This window comes from Phacochoerus africanus, chromosome 8 (assembly GCF_016906955.1).
Source record: "Phacochoerus africanus isolate WHEZ1 chromosome 8, ROS_Pafr_v1, whole genome shotgun sequence".
Taxonomy (NCBI): domain Eukaryota; kingdom Metazoa; phylum Chordata; class Mammalia; order Artiodactyla; family Suidae; genus Phacochoerus; species Phacochoerus africanus.
This window is the reverse complement of record NC_062551.1, coordinates 42,716,429-42,727,752: the sequence shown is the minus strand read 5'-3', so window position 1 is coordinate 42,727,752 and position 11,324 is coordinate 42,716,429. Positions and strand designations below refer to the sequence as shown.

Below are 11,324 nucleotides of genomic sequence, written 5' to 3'. Positions count from 1 at the left end.
GGGTGGGGGTGGGTGGGGGGTAGAGTCTTTAGGGCATTAGCCTGCTGTGACCCTCCTTTACCTGGCAAAGCAATAAAGCTGTTTTTTTTCTCCTTTACCCAAAACTCTGCCTCTGCGTTTCAATTCAGCACTGGCAGACAAAGGCCGAATTCCGGCAACATATCCAAGCTTCATGGCTTTAAAAAAAAAAAAAAAAAAAGGCGTTTAATAATTACCTTTGCTGACCTCTGTACCTTCTGGCTTCCTCCTCTCCAGGGCAGGAGACATGGCCATTCCTAGGGCGCCACTGTGCAGAGACAGGCGGTCAGTCACCCTGGGCAGCTCCCTGGGCTTCCAAGGTCAAGAAGAAGGTAAGGCCACTGGGTGATGGGTCCTGACGGATCCTCTGGCCGGGGGAGCTCGAGTGGGACTTTATTTGGAGAAAAGGAACAGGAAATAACCATTAATGAGTTCAGCCTTGAACTGATTTTCCTCAGGGACTTTCCTTGCATCCCTCAATGGAAAAAAATATCTATACCAGGCATCTATTGTGCGTGACGGGGCTTCAATCTTGGGAAGTAATTATGAGAAAAGGCTTCCTTTCTTGGACTTGATTCCACTAAATCTATTCCAGGCAGTTTTAAAAATATGTCTTTTTTACTCTTGGAAAAAAATGAGCTTGGAGCATGGAGGTAGAATGACGTTCAGGCATGTCAACTGCTGGGGGTTAGGGGACAAAGCATAGCTCTGGGAACGTGGGGACCTGAGGGGCTCATGGGGGAGGCTGGAAAAAGCTCTGAGCCCCAGTCCCCCAGGGTTTGAACGGCCGTCACGATTTTGCTGGAACTGAGCAGATCATCCGTGAGGAGTGGACAACTTTCCCAAATCACCTGCTAGTAGAAGAAGTTCCCACAACCCAGACATGACAGCTGAGCCCACGTTTGCGTCTCGCCCGCTAGAACATTTGCTGAGCGAGCACCCATGCCCTCCTTGCAGCCTCCTAGAAGTGGCAGGAGGGGAAAATGCAAGAGACAAGCCTGAGAAAAAGGAGAGAGGATGAGAAGTCGCTCCAGAGCACTGAACTCAAGACCACAAATCTCCAAAAGGAGGTAGGACAGTCCTTCCTTGGGGGACAGGTCCTTCCCAGGTCTGTGTGTGTGTGTGTGTGTAGCCAAGACCCCCACCCCCAATCTCTGATTGAACAATTTCCTGCCCTTACCTCTTTCTCTCTCAGCAGTGAACTCAGCATAATCTTGTGAGGCTGATACGCGTATGTTTCTATGTGCTGGGTGAGCACCCAGAGGGGCAGGTGTTTGCTCAGCCCAATGGCTTTTTCCGGGATGGTCAGAGAGACCCTCTGATGTTTGAGTCCCCTCTACTGCACCTCCACCAGATGTCTGTCCCTCTCGTGTTTGAACACCCCCAGCCATAGGGAACTCCCGTTCCCTCTCAGCGGGTAGCCGGGGTGGCGAGGCTGACACAGGGATGACATAGATGATCCCTCTGCGTTGGAGCGTAGGAAGGGCTAGACTTGGAGGTGCCTTTGACCTGGAGGGGCCAGAGCATGGGTCAGACGGGACTGCCTCCCAGCCCGCCAGGAGGAGGGGGAGCTTTGCTGGGAGGGGTGAGGGAGAACAGAGGCAGAAAAGAGCTCTGAGCTCCGTGCTGCACAGTGCTAATCCCTGGAGGAGGGTAGGAGCAAGGGCTTTGGGCGGATGACAAGCACAGCCCCTGCCCAGACAGCCTGGCACGTGTACGTTCACCTTGGGCTCCAGAAATCAGGCTGGTGGCTTCTGGGGGCTGATGTTATAAGCAGGGGCCTGAATCAGACATTTCCTTCCTTTAAAAATTTTTCTCTTGATTCCCGTGTAATTTACATGGAGTGACATGCATAGATGTTCAGTGTTCACTCTGAGGAATTTGACAAGATGACCACCCCAGAAAGTTCCATCTTGCCCCTTTCCAGGTGGACCCTCACCCCCACCCCGAGTTCTATCCTTACAGGTTAGTTTTACCTGCTGTGGACTCCACAGGAATGGATGTACACGGGGCGTGTCGGAGCCCCGTCTTGTTGGTAGGAAGCTCGTATTCTACAAAAGAGCCTCAGAGAAGGTCACAGCCCCTGAGGGTTCTGTCCCTGGAAGCCCCATTGCTCACCTCCCCCCCACACCCCAGTCCTCTGACCCCAACTTCACTCTCAGTCTGGGGGGAGAAGCTCTGCCCTGCGCGGCCCAGCTAAGAGGAGTGTCCCAAGGACCTTTCTTATTGGTGACTGATTGTCAGCTTGGCCTTGCCATCTGACCCTCCATCAAGCGTGGTAAGGGTTGGGCATGGAACCCAAGCTGGGTCTAAACTGCCCTGGCTGGGAACCTGGGCAATGATGGAATCTTTCTGTTCCTGTTTTTCTCCTCTGTAAAATGGGTGTGATAATGAGATGGCTGCAAAGGCTAATTGACTTAATCCACAGGAGCAAAGGTGCAGGAACAGCACCCTCCTGCTCTCCCCACGATGGCAAGGGGGAAGGTGCCTGGGACACTTGGGGCTGCCCTGGCCGCTCCAGGAGTGGCGGGGGGCGGGGGGGGGAGCTGGAGAAAGAGGGCTGCGTGGGAGCCTCTGAGCCCCAGTCAGTGGCAGCACTGACTCTCTTGTCCCCTGGTCCCCATCCCAGTTGGGCCTGTTCAGTGGCATCTGCATCATCGTGGGCACCATCATTGGCTCCGGGATCTTCATTTCCCCCAAGTCTGTGCTCAGCAACACGGAAGCCGTGGGGCCCTGCCTCATCATATGGGCAGCCTGCGGGATTCTTGCGACACTGGGTAACAAAGCCGATCTGCCCCTGCCCCTCCCCACCCCCATGAACACCCCCTATTGATTGTGGGGCGGGCTATCCAAGCTGTGTGTGCCTGCCTTGCTGCTGCCCCATCCCCTTTCAGGCTTGTGCGCCAATAGGGATAAACCGGGCTTCTTGGGATGTCCAAGGGCCAGAGCTCAGGACAGGAGTCATGGGGGGGGGAGGGGTAGAAGCAGGTCCCCCATGGGGGAGGGGGCTCCTTCAACCTGGCCAAAGCCTTACAAGGGGCCTGGGGTCCCCTTCCTCTGTGCATTCCAGGTGCTCTGTGCTTCGCAGAGCTTGGCACCATGATCACCAAGTCGGGGGGCGAGTACCCGTACCTGATGGAGGCCTTTGGCCCCATTCCTGCCTACCTCTTTTCCTGGACCAGCCTGTTCGTCATAAAGCCCTCATCCTTTGCCATCATCTGTCTCAGCTTCTCGGAGTACGTTTCTTCACCCTTCTACGCAGGCTGCAGCCCGCCTCAAGTCGTCGTGAAATTCCTGGCTGCCGCTGCCATCCGTGAGTCCCTGGGTGAACCGCCCAGTGGGGGTCAGAAAAGACCTGGCACAGATGAGGTGCAGACTCTGGCTGCGTCTCCAGAGAAAGAGGCCACGTGGGCCTGGAGAAGCCGTGAGGCTCAGGGCCAGGGTCCTGACGCCCTCTGCTGTCTGGTCCCTGCTCTTGCAGGGCCATCGGAGATGTCCCCGGGCGGGGGGCAGCCTTAGGCTGGAGGTAGGGGTGGCCTGGCTGCTTGTCCATTGCTCGTGGGCGGGGAGGAAGCCCCTGCTGGATTTCAAAGATGCGTTTGATGGAGGTGGTGGTGGAGAGCGGAGTTTAGGGGATGGACCTGGGAGTGGAAGAGAGACTTTCCAGGGCCTTGAGACAGGAGGGGGTGGTTGAGCCCACAGACACAGACCGTTGCCCACTCTTCCCAGTGGTCATCACCATGGTGAACGCGCTCAGCGTGCGGCTGGGGAGCTACGTCCAGAACGTGTTCACGGCGGCGAAGCTGGTCATCGTGGCCGTCATCATCATCAGCGGGCTTGTCCTCCTGGCCCAAGGTGACCTTCGGCTGGAGGGGAGGGTGGCGCCACACAGCACAGGCCACCCAGAGGGTCTGCTCCTGAGCGGATCTTTAAGGCAGGCATTCCACAGAAATGATCTCTAGTTTCCCGATTTTTCAGAGCCTATTTGTTTTTCTTTTTTTTCTTTTTTCTTTTTGTGTTTTTAGGGCCGCACCCGCAGCATATGGAGGTTCCCAGGCTAGGGGTCTAATTGGATCTGTAGCCTCTGGCCTATACCAGAGCCACAGCAACTCCAGATCCAAGCCATGTCTGTGACCTACACTGCAGCTCACGGCAACGCTGGATCCTTCACCCACTGAGCGAGGCCAGGGATCGAACTTGCAACCTCATGCTTCCTAGTCAGATTCGTTTCCACTTCGCCACAATGGGAACTCCCTGTTTGTGTTTCTTAAATGTGGGGGCTGTGGCTGTGGTGAGGAGAAGTTCCTGGGCCAGGGATTGAACCTGCACCACAGCAGCAACCCTAGCCGCCGCAGTGGCAATGCTGGCTCCTTAACCCGCTGTGCCACAGGTGAACTCCCGGGGTTTGTTTAATAATCTGAGGTCCTCAGTCACCCCCTTCTTTCCCATGGAGATGATGCCACATCCCCAGTCTGATCAGCTGACACCTGCTATTCACTGTCTGGCTTAATTCCAGGAAATACAAAGAATTTTGAAAATTCTTTTGAGGGCACAAAACTGTCTGTGGGAGCCATCGGTCTGGCGTTTTATAATGGACTCTGGGCGTATGATGGATGGTAAGGCTCTCCTACAATGGCATCCATCTGGTTGTGGGTTCCTTTAGGCTACTTTACTGAAACGGGGTGGAAAGCAGTGACTTCTCCTTTAGGGGACTTGGTGGGACCCTAACAATTACTTTCGCTTCTCCCTCTTGTTAGGCACCCCATCCCTCACCCTTCTGTTCTCCTTGGACCCCAGAGGCACTGCCCCTTTCCCAGTCTCTTATATGGCATCAGCCCTGGACACAGTGGCTCCTGAGCCCCCAGTTGTGAGGCCCTGTGCCAGAAGCTTCACCAGACACACACAGGCTCAGCTGGCGTGGGGGCCAGTGAGGGCTGCCAGGCACTGGGAAAGGCAAGAATACTCAGTAGTAGCACTCCTATTTCAGCCTTGCAAATACTGGTTTAGCCGATGAGATTCTATTTAAGTTCAGTTGCCATCCAGGATGGGCTGGTCTTGGCCTCATGCAAAGCATCTGCAGGCTTCATTCTCCTTTCAGACAAAGAATCTTCCTTTTTTTTGAAGCACAGTGGGGACTCACTACTCATAATAACTGTTGAAAATTCACGCAATTCCCATGGAGGGCAAAGACTTACACCTAGCAATGTATTCCCACCACTGCCAGGGCGTTCTCTGAATGAAGTTACCCTGAGATTCCTACAGGGAACTTTTGCTCTGATGGAGACACTTAAATGAGGCCAACACTTACTATTTTGTGTTTCATAATCTTAGCAAAGAAAGTCAAAGCTTTGTTACTCATGTTACTTTTTCTCCCCTTCTAGGAATCAACTCAACTATATTACAGAAGAACTTGAAAACCCTTTCAGGTAAGACAGCTGGGTCCGTGGACAAGTGAACATACTTCCCTCGCCCCCCAAAAAGGGTGCGGCCCCCCTTTTTTAAAACCCACACCAGGGGCATAGGGAAGTTCCCAGGCTAGGGGCTGAATCAGAGCCACAGCAACATGGGACCTGAGCTGCCTCTGAGACCCACAGCACAGCTCATGGCAACACCAGATCCAAGGATCCCCAACCCACTGAGCAAGGCCAGGGATTGAACCACATCCTCATGGATACAGGTTGGATTCATTTCCACTGCACCACAGTGGGAACTCGGAGGATGTATTCCTTTTTTTTTTTTTTTTTTGACTTTTTTAGGGCCACATGCGTGGCGTAAGGAGGTTCCCAAGCTAGGGGTTGAATTGGAGCTATAGCTTGCCACAGCAAAGCCACAGCCACAGCAATGCCAGATCTGAGCTGCGTCTGTGACCGCTGAGCAAAGCCAGAGATTGAACCTGCGTCCTCACGGGTGCTAGTCGGGTTTGTTAACCACTGAGTCACGACGGGAACTCCAAGGATGCTTTCTTATAAGCTCACTTACACTTGTGAGAGAATGGTTTTGCTTTGGATACCAGGATGGTTGCTGGGAGGAAGGAAGAACTCAAAGTTTAGCTTATTTTGCTTTATAAACAATTCACTTTTACTGGCGTCTGAGAGAGGGAGAGTTCTTTCTCATTTCCCCACATGTCGCCCCTGGGACTCTGCTGTTCCATAAGCCCTCTGCTTCCGGGTGGGCCTCAGGAAGGGCAGCGGTGACCCCAGCCCACCACAGGGAGCAGAGGAGGGCTGGCCGGGGCAGGTGGAAGAAAGGGCCAGATGAAGGCAATCTTGCGAGTCTCTCATGGGATGCTCTGGTCTGACTGGGTCACTGGGTCCCTGTCCCTCCTAGAAACCTGCCCCTGGCCATCATCATTGGGATCCCACTAGTGACAGGGTGCTACATCCTCATGAACGTGTCCTACTTCACTGTGATGACGGCCACCGAGCTCCTGCAGTCCCAGGCTGTGGCCGTGGTAAGTGCCCAGGGTCTCTGCGGGAGGGTGCCCGGTCTGCGGGAAGGGGACAGGCAAGGGCTAAATGCTCGAGGTGAAGAGCTTCCCGGGGAAGGAGGGAAATCATCATCTAGGAGACCGCAGACGGGGAGGGCAGACAGGTTAGGGCAGCACCAGAGACCCAGCTGAGGCTCCAGGCTGCCAGCAGGCAGCAGGTCCTGCTCTCCCAGCATCCCCCCCTCTTCCCCGATGCCCTGGCCTCCGAGGGCAGACGTGGCAGAGCTGGACTTCGCCAGGGCTGGGGCTTTGACCCACAGATGTGAGGGAGAGAAGGCGCAGGGGAGTCACTGAACAAGGGAGTTATAGTGACGGGTTAGGGAATTCAAGCTGGGTGAGGAGGGAAGCGTGGGAAAGGTGGGTGGGATCCACCTGCTGGAGGAGGCCAGCAGAGTTGCGGTGGGACAGGAAATGAAGCTAGCAACAAGCAATGAGGTGACAGGAACAGGGAGCGTGGAGAGATGCAGGCTTGGTGATGACATCACTGTCCAGCGAAGGGGCGGCTCAGGTGAGAGAAAGACCAGGTCGTTCTAAGTGAGGAAGAAGCGCGGGCATCCGAGGATGTTGAAACACTGAGAATTATGCCAGGGAGCAGTAGAGAAGCGGCTTCCATCACCACGGCACCATTGGCAGAGGCGAGATTGCCGTTTCCTCCGGACTGGCGCTCCACTGTTGGGAGCTGGGTGGCTGGCGCTGGGAGGGCGCGACAGCTTGCGGGGGTGGGTGACCTGTGGCTCATGGGGGTGCACCGCCTCAGGTCTCGTTCATCTGTCTTGCAGACATTTGGTGACCGTGTCCTCTATCCCGCCTCGTGGGTCGTTCCACTCTTCGTGGCCTTCTCGACCATCGGCGCCGCCAACGGGTCGTGCTTCACGGCAGGCAGGTAGGGCCAGCCTCCCACCCCTGGGCTGAGCGCCCCGGGCTCGCACTGAAAGCGTGCGGCGGCACGTGGCTCAGGGGCCGACCGAGGTCCCCAGCAAGTGGGGACAGCCTGCCCCAGCTCAAGGTGGGATTTGGAGACCCGGGTGGAAGAGGTTTACGCACACGCGGGAACTTTCGCCAAATGAGCTTTCTTGACCCTCTCAGGTAAATAGATACACAGCCCAGAGCAGGATTCGCACACGGTCCCTAAAGCGCAGAGAGTGATGTTTTGGGCTTGCAGGCCTTGCAAATCTATCGTGCTCTATCTTTGCAGTAGGAAAGCCGGCAGGCGCGGTTATGTTCCATTAAAGCTTTATTTACATAAACTGCTAGAGTTTGCCAGCCCCCGCCAGCCTGCCACCTTATGATATAGAATAATTTCACATCACTCCAACTCCTGGGCTGGGTAGGGGCAGTTTGCCTCAACAGTGCAGTAGGGAACATTTGTGAGCACGTTTTTGCCCAGGTGTCCAGTGTTGCGAGAGTGGACATAGTTCTGAGAGTGAAATTGTCAAAAGTTAAACATGTATATACTCAAAAAAAAAAAATGAACTATGTACTACAGAATCATTCCTTATCTCTGCACCTTTCACTTTTTCAAAAGTGTTTTGGCTGTTCTAGATTCTTTGCTCCTCTATCTGAATTTTGGAATCAGCTTGTCAATTTCTACAAAAAAAAGCCTTCAGAGGTTTTGGTCAGAACTACAGAGAATCTGTAGGTCAATTGGGAGAGGACCCACCATCTTCAAAGTATGGATTTTTCCAATCTGCAGGCATGGGCTGTCTTCCTGTTATGTCTTCTTCAATTAAAAAAATTGCCGGGTGGGGGCAGTTCCCACTGTGGCTCAGTAGTAAAGAACCTGACTAGTGTCCGTGAGGATGTGCTCAGTGGATTAAGGATCTGGCGTTGCCGTGAGCTGTGGTGTAGGTTGCAGAAGCAGCTCAGATCCAGTGTTGCCAAGGGCACAGTGTAGACCGGCATCTACAGCTCTGATTAGAACTTCCATATGCCAAAGGTGCAGCCCTTGAAAAAAACACCCCTCCCATTTTTTTAGTAGTAATGTTCAGTATACAGTTCTTGCACATATTTTGTCAGATTTACCCTGAAATATCTCATATTTTTTCATGCTGTGTCAATGGTATTTTCAAAAGTGTAAAAATGTCCAGTTTCTGATCATTTGGTATTTAAACAGCTCTACTGAGGTATAAATACCATAAAACTCATTTTGTAATTCTACGATTTAGTGATTTTACTCAGTTTATAAAGCTACATAAACATCCCAATCTGATTCTAGGACATTTCCATCATTTCAAAAAGTTCCCTCCTGCCTAATTATCCCCCTCCCAACTCCAGCTCTAGGCAAACACTGATCTGCTTCTGTGTCTGTGACTTTTCCTTTTCTAGACATTTCCTCTAAGTGGAATGATACAGTATGTCATTTGCATCTGGCTTCTTTCACTAAGCATATTATTTTTGAGGTTCATTAATGTTTTAGCAGGTATCAGTCCATTCATTTTAATTTTTTTTTTAAATTTTCGTCTTTTTGCCTTTCCTAGGGCTGCTCCTGCAGCATATGGAGGTTCTCAGGCTAGGGGTCTAATTGGAGCCATAGCCACCGGCCTACACCAGAGCCACAGCAACATCAAATCTGAGCCACATCTGCGACCTACACCACAGCTTACAGCAACGCAGGATCCTTAACCCACTGAGCAAGGCCAGGGATCAAACCCGCAACGTCATGGTTCCTAGTCAGATTCATTAACCACTGAGTCACGACAGGAACTCCAGTCCATTCATTTTAATTGCTGAATAGTATTCCACTTTATAGATGCATATTCCACTTACCCATTTACCAGCTGATGGACATTTGGATTGTTTCCAGTCTGGACTATTGTGAATAACGCTGCTGTGAGCATTCATGTACGTCTTTGTGTGGATGTATGTTCTCATTTCTCTCTGGCAGAGTCCTAGGAATAGAGTTGCTGGGTCATATGGTAATTTTGTGATTGACTTAAAAAAATTTTTTTAATTTTTTTTTGCCATGACCACAGCATATGGAATTTCTCGGGCCAGGGACTGAACCTGAGCCACTGCAGGGACAACACTGGATCCTTAACCCACTATGCCGCAAGGGAACTCCGTGACTTTGTGACTGACTTTTAAGGAAACTGCTTAACTGTTTTCTAAGTGGTTGCTCTATTTTAATTTCTGTAAACAATGCATGAGAGTTCCAATTTCTCCATATCTTCATCAATGCTTGGTATTATCTTTTAAATTACAGTCATTCTATTGGATATTAGTATGTCACTGTGGTTTTAATTTGCCTTTCCCTAATGACTAATGATCCTGAGCATCTTTTCATGTGCTTATTAGCCATTCCTATATCCTCTGGTGGAATATCTATTCAAATCTTCTGCCCATTAAAAAAATTGGGCTTCAAAAAAATCACATGAACAGTGAAAATAATGAAATAAAGATTAACACGCATGTGTATATGTTTAAAAAACCCGGCTTATTTTTGAGCTGTGCAAGTTCTTCATATATAATGGATACAAATCCTTTATCAGGTGTCTGGTTTTGACATATTTTCTCCCAGTCTGAGCTTGTCTTCTCACTTTCTTTTTAAAGTCCTTTTAGGGCTGCACCCACAGCATATGGAGATTCCCAGGCTAGGGGTTGAAATCGGAGCTGCAGTCATTGGCCCACACCACAGCCATGGCAACACCAGATCCGAGCCGTGTCTGCAACCTACACCACAGCTCACAGCAACACTGGATCCTTAACCCACTGAGCAAGGCCAGGGATCAAACCCGAATCCTCATGGATGCTAGTCAGATTCCTTTCCACTGAACCACAACGGGAATGCCTCTTCTCACTTTTTAATGGTGTTTTGAAACACCAGTTTTTTAACTTTGGCAAAGTCCAGTTGATCCTTTCTTTTGGTTTGTTTGTTTTGATGGGTCATGCCTTCATTGTCGTATCTGAGAACTTTGCCCAATGTAAGATACAATGATTTTTCTCTTCTACATAGAATTTTATTAAGTTTAGCTCTTACATTTAGGTTTATGATTCCTTCTGGGTTCATTTGTATGGTTATGTATGGTGGGGCTTGGAGACTGGCCAGGGACTTGTGCTATGCTGAATCATGTCGGATATCATCTTTATGGGGTCCGATCTAAGATTCTTGCCTACTGGTTTCTGAGTTTTCTATCTCACATAGACAAACCTTCCCCTCTCCTTTTAGGAATACCCACCTAGGAGTTCCCACGTGGCTCACTGGGTTAAGGATCTAGTATTGTCACTGCCGTGGCTCTGGTTATAGCTCCAGCTTGGGTTCAACCCTGGCCGGGGGGAACTTCTGAATACTGCAGGCATCGCCAAAACAAACAAACAAAAAAACCATTTATGTTCTCTTCTAGCATTTTATTTTATCTCTTTGATCAATCTAGAAAGCGTTTTGGAGTTCCCGTCGTGGTGCAGTGGTTAACGAATCTGACTAGGAACCATGAGGTTGCGGGTTCAGTCCCTGCCCTTGCTCAGTGGGTTAACGATCTGGCGTTGCCATGAGCTGCGGTGTAGGTTGCAGACGCGGCTCAGATCCTGCGTTGCTGTGGCTCTGGCGTAGGCCGGCGGCTACAGCTCCAATTAGACCCCTAGCCTGGGAACCTCCATATGCCGCGGGAGCAGCCCAAGAAATGGCCAAAAAGAAAAAAAAAAAAAGAAAAAAAAAGAAAGCATTTTGACATGAGGCATAAATCTCATTTTTTCCCCTCAAACCTTTACCTATTGTCCCAGTTTTATTTACAGAATAATCTCCCCTTTCCCCTGGTTTGAAATGCCACCATTACCATTCCAGTGTACCTGGTTCACTTAGTCTCGCTGATAGGCCTTTTTCTGT

The 11,324-nt window shown here is 51.0% G+C and overlaps 1 protein-coding gene across 1 annotated transcript in view; it reads left to right on the top strand.

Annotated features, from left to right (window-relative positions):
• Positions 1–216: 216 nt before the first annotated feature.
• SLC7A9 (solute carrier family 7 member 9) overlaps positions 217–11,324 on the top strand; it is a 41,044-nt gene continuing 29,936 nt past the window's right edge. The window contains exons 1-9 of the mRNA XM_047792231.1: positions 217–350; positions 976–1,088; positions 2,648–2,795; positions 3,089–3,331; positions 3,748–3,873; positions 4,535–4,634; positions 5,400–5,444; positions 6,346–6,469; positions 7,285–7,388. Coding sequence (XP_047648187.1) covers positions 1,002–1,088; positions 2,648–2,795; positions 3,089–3,331; positions 3,748–3,873; positions 4,535–4,634; positions 5,400–5,444; positions 6,346–6,469; positions 7,285–7,388 — 977 coding nt within the window. The 5' untranslated portion in view covers positions 217–350; positions 976–1,001. The remainder of the gene's footprint in view (positions 351–975; positions 1,089–2,647; positions 2,796–3,088; positions 3,332–3,747; positions 3,874–4,534; positions 4,635–5,399; positions 5,445–6,345; positions 6,470–7,284; positions 7,389–11,324) is intronic.